Here is a 24,163-nt window from a genome sequence, read left to right as displayed (position 1 = left end):
GCAACAATTTTTATTCTAGTTGGAAACTAGCCAATGAGCTACATTGATGTACATTTTATTGAACAGTGGCTCTGAGATCATGTGGTTCTCTAAGGCTACATCATATCTTATTCATCCCTGTAGCACCCAGTACCTAGAATAGTGTTTTGCAAGTTATGTTCTGTGGAACCTTGGGGTGCTTCAGATATCTGCAAATATTTGATTTGTTCTACTTCTTTAAAAGTATGTATAGCTTAAACTCCATGTATGCATACATATATACACATGTATACATATGTATCTATGTTCCATATCAATTATATGTATTATAATACACATATAATAAACATGTGTGAGTATACATACCCAAGTTGGAGACTTCAGAGATAATGAAAACATTAACTTATATGGCCAGGGAAGCTCAGTTTTTAATAAATCTAGGAAAAATATCTATACATACATTTGAATTTCTTGAAAATGTCAGTGCTTAGGAAAGTTGAATGTTACAAAATGTGCTTTTCTAAAATTTTGAACTGAGCATATCCAACTATGTACAATTATATTTAAAATATTTGTTCTAGGTACATAGGGGTTCATTACCTTAATATCTCCAAATATGTACACTTTTCCTAATAAAAAAATTTAAAAATTAAAAATAAGCTATAATCAAAAACCTACATTTTTTTCTTCAAGAAAGAGATGTTTTGGAATACTACATTTAGAATGTTTCATCGTACATTATATGATGTAAAAAAAAAAACTTTATAAAAGACAGTCACAGTATTCAAAGTGTTTTATTTCATCAAACTAATTACAGTTAATAATCTGAGCTAAATATTAAAATGCATAAACTCACATGTTTTTATTAAATGTTAATCCCATTCAGTTTCTCAGACATTTACTTTGGTCTTCCAAGTTAAGATTAAGTCATAGATTGATTGCTGTACTTTATTAATTTTAACTCTCTTCTTTGGGTTGAATCTTTAAAAAATACACACAAATACACACATTTGAACTCCATTAGTGAACCAAAACCACATAGTGAAAAGTTTTTATTATGCCACATCAGATATTACAGGTCAAATAACTTTTCTTCCTCCACATAACCTACAAAGAATTTTTCAAACCATTAAAATTTGGCAAAACTCCAATCTCGATGGTGGTATTGGTCATGCAGAGAATTAGATGTTAAGTAAAAACCAGGAACATTCATGATAGCAGCAGGGATTTCAAAATGAACTATCAAGTTAGACACAATACTGTGACCAGTTTAAAGGAAGGATATTTATAGACAGAAAAAACAATACACAAACCAAAAAATATTCCAAAGATATTTATGTTTATTGTTTTAAATTTAAATAGAAAAAATACATTAGAGGGATATGTTTTATATTTTAATAATTCCAGAGTTTAGCTCCAACACATTTATCTTAAAATATAAGTATCTTTGATTAAATTTTATAGAAATTTAAATCCTTAATCCTTACTATTTTAAAGACTCATTTTCCAGTGAGAAATTGAGACCTGAATAACTCTACAATGCTATGCTCTAGTATAAACTTTGTGTTAAGAAGCAAAGGAACTGTATTACCATGAGTAATAAGTTGAGCTTTGAAAAGCAAGGGACATTTACTTAAAGAGACAGTGTTTAAAAAATCATTTCCTGATGAATTACTTTAAAATTGTAAACCAACATTTGATAATGTTCCTTTTTTCAAAATAAATTTGCCAAAACAAAATAATAATGACTATGTGCTCCTCACTATAATATACCATGATAATACTCCTACATAGAATAAAATTGCCAATTTCAGGGAGTCAAATGTGATTTCTAAAATCTCAAGAAATACGTTCTTGAGGAAGTAATTTTCCTAAAAAATCAAAACACCTCTATCTCCTATCAAACCTTGAACTGTTATAAATATCACACTTCACATTTACTATTCTAATTGAGCAGGAATATTGAAGCTCAGATGATAACAAATTTAGTTTTTATGATATGATGAAATACGCATTTTTTTTACTTCTATAATAAGGAATATTTTCAATTGTACAACTAAACAATTTTTAAATTATTCAGGAGAAGAAAGAAGGGAGTGAACTTTATATTCCTCAGTTTGTATAATACTTCAGCTGAAAAATCGAAGAAAACCTTTATTTCTTCTGAAGTTTTCGACATTTTCAGAATCAAAGTAATTATCAGGGGATTTCCTTCATTAAGGATAAACCAGTGGAAAAAATTAACCTCTTATTTCAAACTATAGACATTCAAAGTATTATCGCGTAGATACAGCTTTTCATGAAAACTGGATTCTCATTTAATTTACAATGAAGCTCCCTCAAAATCATATAACCTTACCTTATCAACCAACAATTATTTTTCTGCCTCTTGAAAAATGAAAGCTTTGATTTACTGTATACTTGAACTAGGAGACAATATACATAATCAGTAAAATGACAAGCCAACATGCTACACTGTATTAGCAACATCTGTAAAGACAAAATACAGACTACAATTCACAAATATAAAACACTGAGAAAAAATATGTCAATCAAAGTGTAACTGAAATACTATACATTTTCTGTTATCAGAGCTTCTTTTATTTCCCCCAAAGGAAGCTGTTTTCTATGGACTTCAAGTAATAATTTGTATAGATACCCATGGAAATCTATAATTTTCATATTAATTTGCCTTTGGAAATAATATTATGCAATTGGTAGTATCTTATACTGCCAACAACATAACTTTGTTCAGGTATTTGCCACACTCCTTTAATGCATACTATAGTAATAATAAAAATGAGACATATATGACCAAATATAAAATGTGAGACATGAGAAAATATAAAATATGACACATATGATAAAATATAAAACAAAAGAGTTCAGCAAAATATTGTATTAAAGAGATTATGTATATGTATTAATATAGGGAAAAAATCCTAACTCTACTTCACATTATGATATTCATATGTGATCTACAAATTTCAAGGGAGAAATTTTTATCAAATTATATAAATCCACATTATCTCCATATTTTACAGTCTATTTTGCTGACACATTTGTTTATTCTCTCTGATCACACACACTCACACCAAAATCCCAATGTATTATAGGAAGCTATTTCCAAAGTAGGTTATATCTTACAGCAACTAGATTTACGTGGGATAAGTAGAAGTAATGAAAAGTTTGTTTTACTGAAAACTAAACGAAATGTATATAGCAGAAAAATTAAAGAAGACTATAATTAGTTTTAAATCTTAGTGTTAATATAGAATATATTTAATTTATCCTTTACTACTTGTTTAACATGACCAACTCTGTCATAGCTTGAGGTATCTGGTGACATTTCAAATACATTTGTGTCATTCTTTTTCACAGGTTAGTATTTTCGATTAAATTAATCAGTTCAGTGATAATACAGTACTCTTGAACATTGTAAATTTCCTTTGCATAGTTTCATTTTTCCATTTTGAAGTGGAGATGTTTGTCTCTAGTAAAAGGAAAGGATACCATTTTATTCAAAGTTTATTTTATATTACATGTGGGTATTCCTTTTATTTTTTAACAGAAGTAATTAGTGGTTGAGAAAAGCTATTAAGAAACCATAAGTATTTTAAAAATTTCCATTAAATGTATCATTATCCAAAAAGAACTTAAAAATGTTGATACTTATAATCAAAGGAATAAGTACTTCACTAATCTACTGATGAATTGAAGGACAGGAAAATATAAACAGTGTAATAAATTAACATTGGGATAGAAATACATGACTGAAAAGTAAAGCTCAGGAGAGAAAAATGAAAATAAAAAAGGCAAGGGAAGCAATCTCAGAGGACAACTCTGGGATTCCCCTATAGAAACTAAAGAAGCTTCCAGAAATACTATAAAGGAAAATGTAAAAAGAATTTATTTTTTATACAGGAGTACTTTCTATCAGCTTCCTAGTCCTTCTCATTTTTCTGAGGTGCCATAGAGCTGGTTTAATCCAGATTTAATCTAGGTTTACTGCTTGATTCCAATGACATCTGATATACAGAAGGTAAAAGCCATGTAGCTCTGGTTGTCATATCAGTAAAAGATACTCTGGTCAATCCCTGGTCTACTGGAAGTGCAAATAACATATGGTGACTCAGTTAAAGATGGTGAAATAAAAATATTCCTAATTCACTCCCCACCTAAGACAGTCTCCTAAAATAACATAATGAAAAATTGAGAAAAAAATGGAAACTATATCCATAATTAACAAGTAATTGATGACAAACTATAGTCAGTAGCTTTTAAATAGGTAGCCATTTGCACTAATAGGAGAAAGGAAATTGACTGACATTTATCTTAAGCAGGATGTATATTTCAGTAAGTATCACTATCCCGAGATGTTTCAAACAAAGATGGCTTGAAAGGAAGGAGTGTAAACAGGCAAGAGAAAATCAAAATCTGTCTTCATACGATTTTACTACATACTTCCAAATAGTGGAATGTAGAGGTAAAGATAAAAATTCTGATAGACTATATTTGAGAGTTGTGAACAAGTTTGCTGAATAATATAGAATACTAAGTTTAATATGGGGAAGGGGGAGGAACTAAGAGCAAGAATCACTAGCAATAACATAAAGAAAGTAAAACAGAGAGTTTTACACTGTGAACTACATAGGCTACCCAAATGTCAAAAATAGATTTAAAAATATGGTGCCTGGGCAGAAGAAAAAACACATAAACCAGTTTTGGGGAGGTGGGCTTGAAACCTGAAATTTAAGTAGCTTCTGTGGGCTGATCTGACTCACCCTCCCACCACTTCCCACACTATAGTTCAGTAAATAGCTGGCTCTGCTCAGTGATTAATAGAAAGAAACCAGCCCCAAAAATAGGGAAGGGAGACAAAAACTCAATGAAAAAGCAGATGAAGCTCATGCCAGATAAAAGCTTTTTCAAGAAATAGAGGAAGAGTTTATATAAATAGTTCTCTGTAGTCTCAAAAATATTATAAACATGATCTCATTAATAGAGAAAGTGAGAAACTCAAAGAAGATATTTCAATAAAGCAATGGTAAAAATGAAGAAAGAGATGAAAAATGAAATGACAGTGACCAAGAAAGCAATGGAAAACTAAATAAACCACTATGAAGTTGGAAAGTACATTAGAAGTTACAAAATAGAATAATCACAACTGAAAACTCACTAGGATTATGGCTAACAAAAGTTAAAGAAAATTTTAAAGATACCAAAGTCATTACAAAGAATACTGTAAATAGTTATACAGCAGGGGTCCCCAACCCCTGGGCCACTGACCAGTACTTACCCATGGCCTGTTAGGAATTGGGCGGCACAACAGGAGGTGAGTGGCATCCACTGAGCATTACTGCCTGAGCTCTGACTCCTGTCAGATTAGTGGTGGCATTAGATTCTCATAGGAGTGCATGCGACGTTGTCCACTCCTTATGAGAATCAACTAATGCCTGACGATCTGAGATGACACAGTTTCATCTGAAAACCATTCCCCCACCCTCACTGGTGCCCATTGTCAAAACAGTTTGGGACCACTGTATAGAGACAAAAGGGATTTGACATAATTGGCATTTCTAAAAAAATTTACTTAGACATAATTGCAGAAAATTTTCCTGAGATAAAAACCGGGAAAAAAGCACCGACTCTCTAAATCTCTTGCTTTAAAGAAACACCATCCAAATTTCAAGAATTTCTTCAGTTTTACCCTCCTATTTTTATCTTATATTGATATAAGTCAATTTAATTTTTTATTATTTAGTGACAGCATATATGTCATATTGGCTTCTACATTTACAAAACTGTGTCTTTTAATCAAGCAATCTACTCTTCTAGACAAACATATCCAAATATAAAATATTTATAATTTCCAGATGGTAGAATTTTGAGATCGTTTTTAAATTTCCACAAGGTCTATCTTTAACAGTCATGTATCACTTTTACAAATGACAATGAAGTAATTGCGCTTAACAAAAAAAAAGAATAGAAGGCAAAGTTTAAGAGAGGAAAGAAAAAAAATAAGAGATCTCTATTGTTCCACTACCTTTAGATTTGTGGCCCTCCAAACCATAGTTCACACAATAATCAGGTGATTTCTTTAAAATAGAAAAATAAAGATGTTAGTTTTCATAGTATTATCCTTCAAGATTTTTAATAAATTGCCACTAATCCTGAACAAATTCCATTATTTTAGTAATTTACACAAAACTCTCCCTAATTCAGGCCGTTTTGGTCTCTCCAACATCAACAACTCTCACTTCCCTGCATTCACCCTTCCCTCCAAACACTGAACTAAGAATTTGTAGTAAGAGTTTCCTTTGACTTTCCACATCTTCATCTCTTCTCCTGCCTCAGGTGGTGATAAAATTGTGCTTTCGTTTTTTTGTTTGTTTGTGGAAGTGGGAACAGAGGCTATAAGAACTACAAATCCTTCTACAAAATTTAGTTTAAGATTATCTCTGTGAAAGCTCTGCTATCACTCTTGTTCCTCTCCATCAACAATGTTATTAAGTTATATGCATCTTTTATCCACCTCTAGATCAGCGCTATGTGAGTAATTTTGGAGCCTGAGGCAGAAGAAAATATTATTACTACTGATTCTATTAATTTATTTAAAATTTATATATTCTGTTCATCATAAATTTTTTGCATGAATTTTGATTTTTAAAAATATTGACTTAAATATTAGGTATCTTGATTATTGAAGTTTTGGTGTCCCCATATATATTTGTGCCTGAGATGAGTGTCACCCTAGTTTTGGCCCTGCTGTATTCTACTGAAGCATTTGTTACACCCCATAATTTTTGTCTGTACATCCATCATCTCTACCAGACTGTGACTACCTGCAAGGAAAGGGGCTAATTTTATCTCTGTATACCTAAAAATCAGCACAGTTTCTAAACTGGACGGGAACCCACTTAGTGAATAAAAGCCCAGAAAATCCCAGAAAGGAGAAATAACCAATATTCTACAGTCTTTAAAGAATATAATCTTCCCTGGGGAAGAATACACTTAATCTAAATGGAGAGATGTTATACATATTTTTGAAGGTAAGGAAATCTTAGTTTGAAGCAAGCCATGAACTTAAAGTAATCAAGCAGTAGAACTAAATTTTTGTCCATAAGCACTTATTTGTGGTGCAAACTATTCAGTGTTTTTATTACAAGAGTATATGCTTTTATTTACTATGAGAATCAGAGAATATTAAAACTGAAAAGCTCTTAGATATTACATAATCCACCTCCTCCCTGTTATAAATGAGGAATCAGTCTTAGAGAGGTTAAGAGACTTGCCAAAAACCACAAGACAGTCAGAACTTGAAATTAAGTGACCCATCTCCACACCTGGTGCCTTCTACTTGAGATTATTCACAAATTTAGAAGAGGAGACCATTGAGAACAGGAATGCGGAGAGTGGAGATTTTTTTCTAGGCCAGAAAGAATTGGCCAGCTCATGGGTAAAATAAGCCACAAATAAATTTTTTATGCATTGTTTGAAATAGGGTCACTGTTAAGGTAAGGTTATTGAAAAATGACCTTTCAAAGTTCTTTCCAACCCTGTGATTTTATCTTTGTCATTTAACTTCTCTGTGACTCATTTTATCAAACAAAGGGTGACTCTACTCCCTACCTACTTTAATACAAGATTTGTGAGGTCCAATTTAAAATATACATTATTCAAAGTACTATGTATATGCACAAGTGCAAGTCATTTTAAACTGCGGATTAATCATGTAAATATATTTTTATACCTAGTCATGCCTGTAGGAAATTGAAAGTAATTATGTAGCAGTTAGTGGCCAACTTGGACTGCAAGCACTAGGTCCTAAATAAAACTATTCTGAATGTCACCTTAAAAGAGTTATATAAAGGTACCATTCACAGCCAAAATTATTCATTATTATTCAGAGAGAGCCAGAACGTTGGGTGCCCCTAATTATTCTTGTGAGATTTTCTAACAGGGAAAAGTGACTGGCTCTTCACAAAAGTGTTTTTACTTGATGTACCTCTGGGTTATTGGGAAGATAGAAATGATGACCAAAATAAAAATCACTGAATGAATTCGATGAAATTCAGTTAAGGAAAGCAAGCAACATACTACTACTATTATTATCATTATCATCATCATCATCATCATCATCATCATCATTAATGTTGTGTGCAAATGAAATAATTTATTTTAATAATAATGTTTACGCTTTCTAGTTAATGTGTTCTTCAAATTAACAATTAAGAATCCTTGGTTAATTTTGTCCTTTCTCGTTCTTTGGCCACCTGATTTATTTTTAAACCTTCATATGTAAAGGTAAGAAAAGAAAATCTATGAGTTCACCTGGATCTCTGGTCTACAAACCTAAAATCATTTCTTTTTATCTCTCCATACTCTGTAAGATTTGTAGAAGAATACTTCTTTTTTTAAAGGAAGCCAATGAATAGCCAATGAATTATTTCTTAAGATAGGCCAATAGATTAGCAAAGAGTAAGAGTTCCTCACCAAAACAACAACAACAACAACAACAAAACAACAACAACAACAAATAAAACAGCCTTTTCATCAGAATAGTGAACTATCAGTTTCTAGCATAGTTCCTGGAACAAAGTACGTTCTGAATAACTAGCAGTGAATCAATTGTTCTTCCAACCACATTTCCAAGCATTGTTCTCAAGGCCAGAAATCTATTCACATTCATGAAATAATTTATGATAAGCTTTTTTGTACAAGTACTCTTTATTAAATATATACATATATACAGATGTTACCAGGCCTAATTTTACTAGAATCAGTTTTAAAACGGGGGATTGGGACTGGGTGATTTCTACAGTATCTTTCAGCCTTAAAATGTGTTGATTTTATGGAATACCTAGAAAGACAGCCAAGAAAGAATTCTCAGATATGACTTACAATTAATATTTGACATTTGCACAATTTTCAAGTCTCAAAAACTACTATTATAAGGTAATGAAATAACTGAAAAATCAATGCCAATTACCTACTATGAATTCTTTTCTAAAACAAACAGACAAACAAACAAACAAACAAACAGAAAGAGAGATTTCGTCTGCAATGTGGCCATTTCTATCAATATGTTCCCTAAAACACCCAGAACACATTCACTCATCCATTCCAGAGCAGATAGAGAGAAGCACAGAAGAAAATCTAAAGGCAATATGACAAGAACCAGACTTAGACTGAGCTGCTAAGACAGTTGCAAAATTTTCAATTAAGTTGTTAAGCCTACCTAATGAGAAAGAAGTCAGTAGATGAAAATCCTGATAAACCACATAGCAGAGTCAGTGGCATCCTACCCCACAGCTATATTTTCTTTACTCGTTTCATTTTCTGCTCTCTTAATTTTAAAATATTCACCTTAGTTATAAAACCTTAAAAAAAAAAAACTCCTAAAAAACCAACATGAAGACTGCCCAGAATTACAGAACTATGGACACAAAAATTCTTCAAAATATAGCATTTCACTAGCTAATATATAGATCTATGTTGGGGAAAGCACCTGAAAATGCCTGTGCTAAGTTCCTATTTCTGATGATTCTGTGACTCTGATCAAACTCTACTCTGTGACTCTGATCAAATTTGAGACAGTTAATCTATTAAGTCTTATAGTGCCCAGATTTTTACTTTCAAGTACACAATGCTTTTCACTTACAGAACAATCTGTATCACATTCTCATCTATTTGGAAAACCAATTGCTGAAGTTGTACTAACATGTACTTATCTCAAAGTCGTTATGTGAACAAATATATGTGTTATCCACTATCAGTATAGGAGGAGAGAATATTTTGAATATGTTGTCAGACTCTAAATAAATGTCCTTCACTAAAGAATGCAATGTCCTCTGCTAGTTTATGGTTCTTTGGCATGCATTGACTGTTCTACTTTTTAAGTAATATTGTAGGTAAAGGTGCAAGAGCTTTCCTAGAGAAACAGTTTCTAGCATAGTTCCCGGAACACAGCAGGCTCTGAATAACTATGTAGTAAATAAATACATAACTAAATGAACTACCATGAAAAAGAATTCATACAATGAGTTAAACTTTGGCTCAGAGAACAAAATTTCAAATTAACTGTTAAGTACTGTTTGGCCAACATAAGAAAGGGAACATATTTCCTTTGGTCTTTGTCTTAGTTTTTTATGCAGCAGAGTTTTTACTCTATTGATCAGCGTTTATACTATTCCATTTCCTTTTGCCAATGTTTCATATAACAGGAAAATTCCTTTTCCTGAAGCTCCTAAGATCACCAAAGGTCACTGCATATGACATCCAAAAAAAAATTCTCGTTAAGGGCAGTGCCACTGGGAAATTTAGGGTGGCAGGTTGATATTCATCGGGTAGATTTTTAAAATGTCATAGTCTGTTTTCAAATATCAATGAAAAAATATGTGCCACATGTCTCTAATAGCTCTATTTCTCTTATCCCAACTTTCCAGGATGGTGTGTATTCTATCTAAGTGAATGCTGAGTTCTTTTAAAATAATTTTTCTGGAAAACAAAAACATAGTTCACTTTTTCACTGAGGAATTAACTCTCCCAATAACTGGCTTATATCTTTAAATGGAAAAAATTACATAGATTTTTTTATTTTAATAAAGAATAGTTGTTTATATTTAAAAACATTTAAAAAGACATTCTGCATTTTCATCATCTTCTAGCAAACTACTATAGCAACAAAATTACATTAGACTTTCTGATTTCTCCATAGTGTCCTTAGATAAATAAACAACCCAATAAACCATGTTAAATGCCCCAAATGTGACTGGAAAGAGAATACGGGCATATTTGTCAATTTTACTTGTGCCAGATCCAGAAGGTGGTGGAGCTGATGGAGGAGGAGTAGCTGACAACTTCCCAGTAGCCCCTATGGTATTAACTGTGGTCTTAATCCTCTGCAATCTTGATCCAAACATGTGACGAGTAGAAGCAGATGCAACTGAAGCCTTTCGAGACACATATCCAGTTCGGCTAGAAGTAGGAGAAGCAGATGGAAGTGCTCTTGCCGCAGATATGGTTTCAGCTGCATTTGCACGGCTGAATGGGTTTGGACTGGAAGCTAAGTAAGACCGAGGTGTGCCTTTAGAAGATTCTTGAACAACTGTGGAAGATTTGCTTGAATGGTTTCCCACCACAGTTCTGTTGCCAACGTCAGATTCAGAGTGAACCAAAGCACTTGTTCTTTTTCTCATGTTCAAATTGGCATTTGTATTCTGAAAAGGTATATGAAAAAATAAATTGGTTATGTAACTTTATGCAGATTTGTACAAAATTTAAAGGGATCGAAATTCTTAAAATCAGTCATTTCTATAAAATAAAACTTTATTAATAAGCTGTAGTCACCTTGATTTTAAAAAGCTGTAAAATATATAACTAAATATAATATGCATACATTTGAAACTTTGAATCAAAAATCTTCTATTTCAAAATATGGTCTATTCTTATAAATAATTAGACCTTAAATCTATAGAAAGAAGATTAAGTTGTTAGAACGACAAGCTGATGTTATACTTAATTGCATTTTAAGAGTTAATGATTACTGTTCTAAAAGTTATTTGTTTAGTTTTATTGCAAATAATATTCTGTATATGTCATATACATTTCAAATTTCTCTGTGTATTTATTTTATAAACAGGGAGAACCATACCTAGTCATGTACACAGAATACCAACAATAACAACTATCCATATGTACATAACATTCCTTTATTTAAAAAGTTCAAAAACTTTGATTTCCAAATCCTTTGAATTTACCGTCATAAAAGGCATAGGTAATTATACACATTATTTTAAAATCTAACAATCCTGACACATTTTATTTTTCACTTCAATTAATAATGAAAACACAAATAAAATTTAATTAGAAAAGGTTGTATTAGACTTATAAACAGCATCAATGAATAGTTGCATAAATATCTGGATTCAAACCATTAACCAATAGTGATTACATTGAAATATATTTCACTGGTTTTCATCAAACTATTTTATTTGTAGAACAAGATTGTATTTGAAGAAAGTTGTGCAGCAAGCCACTAAAATTCTTATAATATTGACAGCCACGATAAACAACTATGTACATAATTAATTATAGATTCTCCATGCTAATGAAGGACAGTAATTTCTCAGATGATCCCCCAAATAGTCACATCTGATTTTTTAGAATATATGATGATATTTCCGCAGTAATTTTTCCCATGTTTATTCTAAGCTATATTAATGTTAGATGATAATTACTTCCATAACTTCTCCCCTTACCATTTCATGAAGTAGATCGTGAGTGAAAAAATGGAGAAATAGAGGAGAGAGAAAGAAGAGCAGTTCATAAAAGGGTGATTGGAAGAAGCGAGCCTCAAAGGGCAATTCACAGATACTAATATATGAAGCGGGTAGATTATATATAATTAATTAAGATCTCACTTTAGACATAAAGGTTTATTCTATAAATGTAATCTTTATTAGTACACTCATCTAGCATGCTTAAAGTTCAACTCATATCTCATAAATCATGACTTCAAGGTAGCTGAGCAGACAAAAACAGCCTCACAAAACAGAGTCAATGTAGACTCTGACAAGTGTAGAAAGCATTCGTCATGTCAGCTTGGAGTATTCTTCTAAGCAGGTTGCAGTTGAACTAATGAGCAATTGTAGCCTAACATATGGCACTGAATTTGGGTGGAGAAAATTGAAATCAAAATTGACATCAACCTAAAATTGAAATCAAAATTGACATCAACCTACTTATCCTTCACTTTTCCTTTACACAGGACATTATAAATGTCACCTAATTAATCTTTAGATTTTGAATCACTTGTTACAGAAAAGGATAGTAATTAATTGATTATCATTGATCCTAAAATGTTACACAAATGGTGAATAATATAAAAAAAGAACAAGGTATGGCCTTACAATTTAAAGAGCATATATAATCTTTGGCAAGGAAGCATACATACACACGATACAATAAAAAATATAACAAAAGGTAAAATATATTCAAGAACCAAACTATGACCAAATGCTGAATATCCCAAGAAGAGAAGAAAAGAGAGTAAAAATGATAAATTGGACAAACAGGAAAGTAATACATTTTTTCAAATATAATATGGTAGTTGCATACTGTCTTCTTCTTTCAGTCAGTTAGGTTGTCCATGACCTTTAGAAATCTGTATGTTTCCTAACACTAAATTCTAAGGACTGGAGACTTTCCCTGCCAGTCAAAATGAAGTAACATGAACTGAATCTACTTTCCTGCCTAAAATGACCCCCAAAACTTCATAAAATAAAAAAATAAAAAAATAAAAACCTGTTGTTTGAAGAAACTGGCCATCAGACAACCCAGAACCATAATCACTGAGAGGGAAAAAACAAACTTGAGAGAGTTGCTATGCTGTGGTTTAGGAATGGAAAAGCCAGAAAAAAACTGGCAGGCTTCATGAACTGAAGAGATGGAGTTAAGAATCTTGGGAGACTGAGGTGGCTAGAGTTCACAGGACAAAGTACCAGACATAAGAATGCTAAACAAAGAGAGAACTTCAAAGATCTAAAGAGAGTCCCCACTGAGTATTTTACCAAACAAAGATCGGTAATCTTTTTGGTACTGTTCATATTGCTCACCCTACTCTCAAAAAGTCTCTTACTTCATTGTTCTTTTTTCTAACCACCTTAGACTGATTCTTTTTATTTTTGCTTAGGCTTTCCTCTTTCTCTAGGCATATTCTTCAAATCTAAGCTTTTATTTCTTTGATATTTATAACTTATCCAATAGTAGATATCGTCAGAATATAGTTTTCCAATTGTCGAAAACATGACCTACAAATAATGAATGCACAGGTCTCCAAGATTGGTTCAATGGTTAATTAATGAGAGAACCATTTAGATGGTAAAATGGATTCAAAGTCATTTTGAGGAATGGCTACTTATAGGCAATTTTTTTTTAAAAGGAAAAGTAAAATAAGACTGGTAGGTTAAATACAGAAGTGCTTAATGTCTTAAAACAAGGCAATAAAACCATAACCTTTGGTGATCTTTTGTACTAGACAAGAATCCATAATTGAATATGTTAACTTGACAGTTTTTGGGTTCTAATCCAATATTAAATGGCAAAATCAAATTCAAGTAAATGATTCTAAAGATTTAATTATCCTTGTTTGGGCTTGTTAAACAATACTCTATTATGACATTGAAAAGACATGCTGTATTTTTTTCTGATGTCCAAGTCTTGTAAAATTTTTCTTAACATCATACTATTATGAATACTTGACTGACTCAAATATGTGCAGCTTGTTAAGTTCTTTAAAGCCTCCTCTACATTTGTGAGTAGAGAACCTCTACAATGAGGCAGAGCAGACACCAAGTAAGTCACTTGCTGTGTGAATTCCAGCCACCTGTAACCTTTCTGTTCTTACTTTTCTCTACTGGAAAATGAGGTAATGGAATAAGTTGATCACTGAAATCCCTTTCTGTTTTAAAATATTGTAATTCTTAAAGAGTGGGATTATGGAGGGCAAAGCATCTTGGTCCTTCAACTAGTATGTGGATTAGGCAACAGTGCCCCCTAAAGGTCCTCTATGAGTTCTGGGCAGGCCAATCTTCTAAGTATCCTAGAATGTCTGAGGAACTTCCGCCCTCATGAGCCCTTTGGCTGCACCTCCCATCAGGACCTTTGATCTAACTCATCTATCTATTGCCACAATAATATTGCATAACAAAAAAAATGATACTTCAGGTACACACAATAAATATTTATTTTTGCTCCCAAGTCTATGGATCAACTGAATTCTGTTGATTTTGATTACGCTTGCTTGGGCAGCTCATTTTCTAATGGAACACTGGTGAATCTAGTGTCAGCTAGTTGTTGGGTGTTCTAGGATTGACTCACTGTGATAACTGGCTATTCTCCAAATGATCCCCCAATCTCTAGCAGGCTAGCCAGGCAGACCTGATCTTATGGTGGTGGTGGCAGTGTTTCGAGAAAGAGTGTAAGCAAGTAAGAACCGTTGAGGTTAAGAATTGGAAATGGCAAACTATCATTTCCACCACATATTATTGGACAAAGAAAGTCATTAGGCAGCTTATGGAAAAATAGATTCCAACTCTGGATGGGTCAGGAATGGGTAAGCTCCTGGGCCTGAATATGGAGCATGAATATTGAGGGCAAGAATATAGAGAGAAATGATGAATTGGTGTCACTTTTGAAGCCAATCTATTATATAGAACACAATTTACAAGATTTCAGGACATTCCAGAAGGATACTGGTCTAGAACAAAAGAACTTAAATGTTTTAATACTTTGTTTTGGGGGGCAGTAAAGTTACTTGGAGTCAGTTTGATTCTTCCTACTCTTGCTCTTAAAATGCATTAGACAATACAAGAGCAGTGTTTGAGGCTATTTATACTATACTATTAAGACAGCCACTTCTACGTACTCTACCAAATGCTACGTGAATGTTGACATTTTCTAGTCCAGCAGGTGGAAACATGCACTATTCCTGGCTTTGGGTGAATGTCAGATATTGTTTCTTCTAATCATTTCAGATGGTTCCTTTCAGCCTTGGGTAGTTACCTCACACTCACAAAGATTACCGTCTGAAAACAAAGATCAAGTATTTTTATTCCAGTTTAAAAGAAGTAATGATAGAGTATAAAGACCATCTTATCAATCTTTGTAGATTAATGCACACAGTAGGCACATACTTCATATTTGATAAATTGCATTAAAATGGATATCCTATAGAATCAAGATCATTTTTAATTTAGAAAGTGTCAAAAATTTTTATCTGATCTCCAATTTATTATTTCTTTTTCTATGGGACACATCTTCAGAATATTGTAGGTAGTGCCTAAGGCATTTAAGTTATCTTGACTCAATCTCAAGTCCAGCTGACAATGCCTTAAAAGTTTCACTAAGCCTCACACCAGTTAGAATGGCAATCATTAAAAAGTCAAGCAACAACAGGTGCTGGAGAGGATGTGAAGAAATAGGAACACTTTTACACTGTTGGTGGGATTGTAAACTAGTTCAACCATTATGGAAAACAGTATGGTGATTCCTCAAGGATCTAGAACTAGATGTACCATATGACCCAGCCATCCCACTACTGGGTATGTACCCAAGGGATTACAAATCATGCTGCTATAAGGACACATGCACACGTATGTTTATTGCGGCACTATTCACAATAGCAAAGACTTGGAATCAACCCAAATGTCCATCTGAGACAGACTGGATTAAGAAAATGCGGCACATATACACCATGGAATATTATGCAGCCATAAAAAAGGATGAGTTTGCGTCCCTTGTAGGAACATGGATGCAGCTGGAAACCATCATTCTTAGCAAACTACCACAAGAACAGAAAACCAAACACCGCATGTTCTCACTCATAGGTGGGAACGGAACAATGAGATCACTTGGACTCGGGAAGGGGAACATCACACATCGGGTACTATCATGGGGAGGGGGGAGAGGGGAAGGATTGCATTGGGAGTTATACCTGACATAAATGACGAATTGATGGGTGCTGACGAGTTGATGGGTGCAGCCCACCAACATGGCACAAGTATACATATGTAACAAACCTGCACGTTATGCACATGTACCCTAGAACTTAAAGTATAAAAAAAAAAAAAAAAAAAAAAAAGAAGTTTCACTATGCTGTATACCATATCCTACATAAAGGAAAGTGGAATTAGACTGATTTGAGTCTTAAATCATTGCTCTCTGCCAAGCAGTTAAATGACACTCAAGTTATTTTTGTAGTTATGTCTCAAGTTTTACTCTGTTAAAAGTAGTCATTTTCCACGATGACAGACCACAAAAGGAATAAGGTATCTGCTGATCTATCTGGCAGACAACTCACCCGGAAGAATATTCACCCAGACTTCACATTCTAGTGCAACTAATGTGTCAGAGTGATGTTGTGTTTCATACAGAGTGTAGAGACTTCAGTGGTTCCATTATGATTTAGCTGATGCACAGTGGTTTCGAACAAGAAAAAGCACCTAAGCTTCATTTGAATTTTAAAAAATGATTTAGTTTGAAATCACTTTGTCATTAGTCACAATAGCCTGAAGCAAGAAACGAGATGCAAGGTAGTAGATTTAAACATTACCAACAAATTAAAGCAGTAACAGGCAAACAGGAGCAGATCCAAGCAATTCGTCAAACGTGACTGTGATCTGACACAATTTCTAAACAATTTTTATCAACTGCAAAAAAAATCATCTCAACTTATTACTCTAGCAGCAAAGAGATAAAATGACTAAGATTAGGTTTGCAGAATGCATGCGGCTACATTCATATTGCTTGCTTGAAAAGCTAATGAAGTTTAGCTTTGATGAAGTTTAATAAAATGTAATTTAATTCTTATAAATTAAAAACTAACAAGACTAATAACGAATAGGGTTATCTTCTAGAATATCAATGAGTCACATACTAAAAAAAAAAGAATCTAGTAATGTAAAGACATTTATTCAAGGCCATTTGGACAGGACTTCATGAGTAAGCCACACATCTTATTTAATAGGGAAATAAGTGTGGTAGAGCAGCTAGAACTAAACTCCAAGGTAATGATTTACTGAGAACTGTCAACAGCATTTTTAGAAAGTGCTACGCGTAGAAATTTTTAACACGTCCTTTCCAAATAAACACGCTAAATATTTTATAAATAGTTAGCAAGGCACTCTATCATATATTGAGCTCCAAAACGTAGAAACCAAAATGCTGAGTTCCCTATTTATTGTATTTAATTTCCTCCCAATGTTGGCATTTAATTCAATGTTTGTATTTCCATAAGTTATAGAAATACTACTTTCAGGCCGGGCGCGGTGGCTCAAGCCTGTAATCCCAGCATTTTGGGAGGCCGAGACGGGCGGATCACGAGGTCAGGAGATCGAGACCATCCTGGCTAACACGGTGAAACCCCGTCTCTACTAAAAAATACAAAAAAAAAAATCTAGCCGGGCGAGGTGGCGGGCGCCTGTAGTCCCAGCTACTCGTAAGGCTGAGGCAGGATAATGGCGGGAACCCGGGAGGCGGAGCTTGCAGTGAGCTGAGATCCGGCCACTGCACTCCAGCCCCGGCGACAGAGTGAGACTCCGTCTCAAAAAAAAAAAAAAAAAAAAAAAACCAGAAATATTACTTTCAATATCAGGCACTGGGATAAACTTTTGTTTTCCATTTGGGATTACCAGAAAAAGAAATCTTAAAGAATCCATTCATTTTCCCTTTACATATTTAGAGTTGAAGGTTTAAAACAGAATTTCTTTAAGATAGGTGACTTTGTGATTACTTTCGTTTCATACTGATTCCTAGTGTTTCTTTTTTATTTGTAAATATTTTGTATAGTAGATATACGGCTCCAATGGAGGAAACCACTTTGTTAGAGACTTCTTTGGTCAGAGCAGAGGTTCTTAGCTTGATTAAGCAGACTTGTTCAAATGCTAGCTGAAATCACACCAGGAGCTGCTTTCATCAATGCCACCAACATAACCCTGGAGAGAAAAGAATGCAAAGGACACTCCGCTCACTTCCTCTAAATACAGATACTAAGCTAGATGAGTCTTTTCTTATTCAATGTAGAAAAGCAGTATTGTGGTTATACAAAGTGTTTATAAGCATAATCTGAGACCAGTTAAAAACTCAAAGTCTCAAACAAGCCCTATTTGCAGGAAGTTTTTTTCATTAGCTATGCTGTTGTCAGTGATCCAGGGATCAGAAATTGAAAAATGCTTGCTAAACAGTTAAAATTGTGGGCTTCCAAATCAGACAGACCTGGTTGCAAATACTGAATTTGTCATTTACTAGCTATGAGATATTTAGCAAGTTATTTAGCCTCTCAAAACCTCAAAATCCTTGCTATAGGAGTAATAATGCTGCCTTCCTCCTAATAAATATATAAGATAATGCATGCAAGGCAGTTAGCTCAATGTCTAGCACATAGTAGGATTCAAATGAATATTATATAGAAGTAACCCAGCTGAGGTCACATAATAAGATTCTGCCTCCAAAAGAAAATGATACGTCACAGAAATAAATAATTACACAAAACAAAATTTTAGAAGACAATATTATACATCTGTGAAAACATGGCCATCATGTCTAATAATTACCACAGCAAATGATCACTGAAGGAGAGAATAGTCTATGGAGTGGGATTTGAACAATGAGAACACACAGACACAGGGAGGGGAATATCACACACTAGGGCTTGTCGGGGGTGGGGAACTAGGGGAGGGATAGCTTTGGGAGAAATACCCAATATAGATGACGGGTTGATGGGGTGCAGCAAACCACCAGGGCACGTGTATACCTATGTAACAAACCTGCACATTCTGCACATGTATCCCAGAACTTAAAGTATAATTTTAAAAAGTTTTTTAAAAAAGAATATATTCTATGGTGAAGTCAGTCAGGGAAAGGATGTTGCTGGTGAAAATGAGAAATAAATACAAAGAAATACAAAATGCAATAGAAAAATCAACATTCATATTGATAGTAAGGGTGCGAATTAACACTAGAGTAAACCTTATAACTTATGCATAAGACATGTCAAAAAGCTCTTTAGGAAAAAGTAGCAGTAACAACAACCAAAACAATGGCTAACTTTTCTTGAGTGATTCTTTTGCACCTGGCACTCAGCTAACATGCTTTTAACTGAACTATCTGCTACACCTAATGTCATGTGCCATGTAAGAAAATCTGATAATATCACTTTCCAGACAGAAATCCTGAATCATCATCATCAATATTTCTACAATGTATTGAGCCCTTAATATAGGCCAGACACTACCTAAAGCGTTTTCACAAATAACCTCACATAGTTCCTACAAAAACTCATGAGATAGTGCTAATGTTTTCATTTTCCCATTGAACAAATGTTTCAATGTCTAAGAAAAGATGTGGGTTATATAAGAAGGAGATCTCGTGTACTATTCTATCAGATCACAGATCACTGTTTCTTTTATTTTCTTTCTTTTTTTTTTTTTTTTTTTTTAGACGGAGTTTCGCTCTTGTTGCCCAGGCTGGAGTGCAGTGGCATGATCTTGGCTCACCGCAACCTCCGCCTCCTGAGTTCAAGTGATTCTCCTGCCTCAGCCTCCTGAGTAGCTGGGATTACAGGCATGTGCCACCACGCCCGGCTAATTTTTTTGTATTTTTAGTAGAGACGGGGTTTCTCCATGTTGGTCAGGCTGGTCTCGAACTCCCAACCTCAGGTGATCCACCCACCTCAGCCTCCCAAAGTGCTGGGATTACAGGCATGAGCCACCACACCTAGTCTCCTGAACTTTTATAACAACTTTGGTCTTCTTCAACCACCAAATATTTTTCCCTGAATATTTTCACCTCCCTGCAGATTATGACTCACTCGTAATGTGAATAAGTATGTATCTGCGTGTATGTGTGCAAGTGTACATGTGTTTTGGATTTCAAACCATGCATTTGTTTAAATATTTAAAAATGTAATTAACAATATAATTTATAACTTTTCTTTTTCACACTTTAAGAATATTTTTAATCCTTGAAAGTGGAGTTAATATATATAGAGAGATCTGATAAAACATTACAAAGAAGGCTAAATCAGATGGCAAGTAAATTCACCTTTAAAGCATCCACATTACCCTATGGGAATTATTTTCTTCAGCCTCAAAATATTCAGAAAATTATATTCAAACGCAAACAATATTTGCACAATGCTTTATTCTTAATATAGACTTGATATGACTTCATCATAATGAAATTGTGCTATGATGAATAGCCATCCAGAAGGATTCAAGTCCGTGCCAACCCTATAGGTGGCTGGCATCGCAAGTAGTCTGAGTTACAATTTTATCTACATCAGCAAAGGCAACAGGGGCTCTGTCTAAAAAACAATCATTTATCAAGGCAGGATTCTCAGTATACTTTTGCTGGGGAGAAAAATATTTCATAGCTCAGGCATTATAAGAGAGTAAAATAATAGTCCTCTGTAAAACAATAGCTATGCAAGGTGAGTAAGTCTTTGATGAGCCAAGAACCTTGCTGAATTTGGAATTCCAATTTCCAATTCCAATTCCAATTTCTTTGAAATTCCAGACAATGTTTGCCTAATGAATGTAAACATTTATAATAACTGTAATAGATCTATTTTTAGGGAAAAGTAGTTCAAGTTCCATGCTTCATCTCTTGTTGGAGCATATTCCCCAGGTCCAGTGGGTAATAGAAGATCCACAATTAATGACATAAGTAATAAGGTCTTATTAAGGACAGTGATTCAACTCATTCTTTCATTAATCCAACTGTTTCAAGTTATTTTCCTGGGCACTGGGAGCACAGGGATGAAAAATAATATAGTATTTGCAATTTATCTCAAGAATCACAAAAAATAATAAACAGTAAACGGTATAAAGAAAAATTAGAGGAACTAGGGAATACATTACCCAGCCAAGAAGGTTGGAAAACCTCCTTGTGGAAGTTATACTTAGGCTGAGATATCAGCAACAAGATAAGTTTTAAATAGGCAAAAGAGCTCACTGTTCCCTTATGGGGTGAGGAAAGAAGATGCCTGTTGGTACAAGAAACAATTTTTCAAAGATTCCTCTCAGTGGTATAAGGATAGGGAAGATCAGTACTCTTCCTTGTCAAGAGAAATTTGAGGTTTCTTGAAGATATTCTAAGTTCTTCCCTTTCTCTTCTTACTTTTTCTATTGAAATGAACAATTATGGCAATGATTTATAATACATTCTACTCTAACATAATTAATATCTGATAATATCACTTTCCAGACAGAAATCCTGAATCATCATCAATATTTCTACAATGTATTGAGCCCTTAATGTAGGCCAGACACTACCTAAAGCGTTTTCACAAATAACCTCACATAGTTCCTACAAAAATTCATGAGATAGTGCTAATGTTTTCATTTTCCCAATGAGGGCACTGAAACCTAAAACGTTGAGCACCTCTCTCTCCCAACATGATGCAATTAAAATGTGTTATTCATGATTTGAGTCCCAAATACATACTCTTAACCACTTCAAGAGGCCACCTGCGATAGCAAATGTGTATACTCATGGAATTAAAAATACATGCTCATGAGATTTTTTTTAAAAAAAGAAAAAAGTTTATCTGAAATATGTTCGCAACAACCCCTAAGTGATGTTTGTAAACAGTTTGGATTTGACTTACATTTACATAGCTTCCATTATAAGCTAAGTACTGTACTAACTTTTTTTGTATCTCACAAAAAATTTCTCCTGATTAGAAAATCCTTCCTTTCCAGTGCATGTGAAAATTGTTCTAGAGTTCTTACTGATTGTTCTTACTCCCATTCATAATATTCTTTCTACTTTGATGCTTGGCTGTCATGAAGTGCTTATAGATAATACTTTGTATCACAAATATCCTCTACATTCAGGCATAAATAAATATTTATAAATAGGCTTACATTTAGTTGATTTATTCTACAGAAAACTGTATCTTAACAAGTGCAGTCTAGCTGAGCAAAGTGGTATTTTTAATTGAAGACACTTTCCCTGTGAGTTATTTTAAAAATGAATCAACGCTACTCAAATCTGCATCTTCTATGTGATAAAAATATTTTTATGATGTTCTTCTACAAGAGGAAATCTATTCCCTATCTTTCTTCCACAAACTCTCCCTGAAATTTGGATATAGCACTTTAAAAAGCTATTTAAAAATTTACTATTCAAGATATATGGTAAAACTGATTGAAACATTTTCCTTTGGTACATAAGACACAAAATTTCGGCTCCATTTGTAGCCCAGATAAGGTATCAACATGAGCTCTACCTCTTGTTTCTGATTTGAGAATGATTCTTCAATCATTCTCAAAATTTTCTACAAATAATTAAAGTTAATAAAGTTCATTAACACATTTGCCAAATTATGTATACAGTAACTGTGTGTACTTGACGTGTCCTGAAGAGTAAGCTCTAAGCTATTAGCTATGGTTTCCAATGGGCATTATCAAAAAACATTCAATGCTTAAGAAGTCTCTCAAGCTGAAACAGCTGTTCATCCAAAGTGAAACTTTTTTTTAACTTTCTCTGAGTATAGCTAATCTTACTTGAGCTAGAAAATAAGGTATTAGACTGTTTTGCATGTTCTACCACTTTACGACAAGAAAGCCAATTTTGCACTTCAGTAAAGGCAGATTGCAAATTTAGCATGAATTGAACCAGTAGCTGAGTTGCAATTTATGGCAAATGGCTCATCAGCACATTAATGTATACTGCCAATATAACCACTTCAGCCAGGCAGGCCAGAAAGTAGAAGACCCAAATACCTAGTAGGCAGTAAAGAAAATGTGCTCTCTATCAACTTGTGTAAAACAAATCTTAAAACCCAAAACTATCAAATATAATTATCATTTATTATCATTCTTACATTAGTACTTAAGAAAAACCCAAAGTCAGAACCACAGGTTCTGAAATTAGATAGATTCAGGTTTTGGACTTTGCTAAATACTAGTTTTGTAACCTTGGGTAACTTATTTAGCCTTTCTATGCTTAAGGTTTCTCCTGAGTACAGTGGAAATAATAACAATAACTACTAATTAGAGTTAGTGGTGGGGTAATTTCCATAAAGTGCTTAACACATTACCTAGCATATAGTAAATGATCAATATTTGTTCAATGTTTTTATTCTATTGTTATCATTTAATATTCTAATAGAGATCTGTAGATGGCCACTGTCAGGTAAAATATTACTGTAGAATTGACCATTATTTCTATACTCAGATATTTGTATTTTTCAACTGAACTAAATGTTAATACTGTAACTTTCCACTTCAGTAAATGTTGGAAATGTATGAGAGCCTATATTTTGTGCCATGTTCAAAATTCATTTTATTTACTTTTCCTAGGAGGACATGATCAGCATCCTTGGAGCAACACTAAGAACTAGCTAAAACTCTTACCATCTTGCCAAGATCTGCCAATTGTAAAGAGATGATTAAGAGCTCCAAAGTTTAAAAGGCTTAAAAGGTTTCCTCTGGGGGTGGTGACTGCTTCAAGAGAGGCACAAAATCAAGAATCCTGTGGATATTATTCTATTTAATATTAACAACTTAAAAATGTTTGCACTTACTCAAAATATAGCATGCTAAAATTTCTTTTGGGTTATAAATAAGCCAACTCATATATCCAGTAGGACATCATTCAGATGTCTTAAAGGCCT

At 33.5% G+C, this 24,163-nt stretch overlaps 1 protein-coding gene across 3 annotated transcripts in view; it reads right to left on the bottom strand.

Moving 5' to 3' along the window:
* Window positions 1–8,690: 8,690 nt before the first annotated feature.
* Window positions 8,691–24,163, bottom strand: part of GABRA4 (gamma-aminobutyric acid type A receptor alpha4 subunit) — a 70,111-nt gene continuing 54,638 nt past the window's right edge. For 2 of the 3 annotated variants that reach the window (XM_010385868.1, XM_010385869.1), the window contains one exon: window positions 10,671–11,201. In XM_010385868.1, the coding sequence (XP_010384170.1) occupies window positions 10,671–11,201 (531 nt within the window). Of the gene's footprint in view, window positions 11,202–24,163 lie in introns of all 3 variants that reach the window. The other variant, XM_010385867.1, reaches the window with a different exon arrangement.

Source organism: Rhinopithecus roxellana, chromosome 2 (assembly GCF_007565055.1).
Source record: "Rhinopithecus roxellana isolate Shanxi Qingling chromosome 2, ASM756505v1, whole genome shotgun sequence".
Lineage (NCBI taxonomy): Eukaryota > Metazoa > Chordata > Mammalia > Primates > Cercopithecidae > Rhinopithecus > Rhinopithecus roxellana.
The sequence above is the reverse complement of the archived record's forward strand: the minus strand, read 5'-3'. Positions and strand labels throughout refer to the sequence as shown.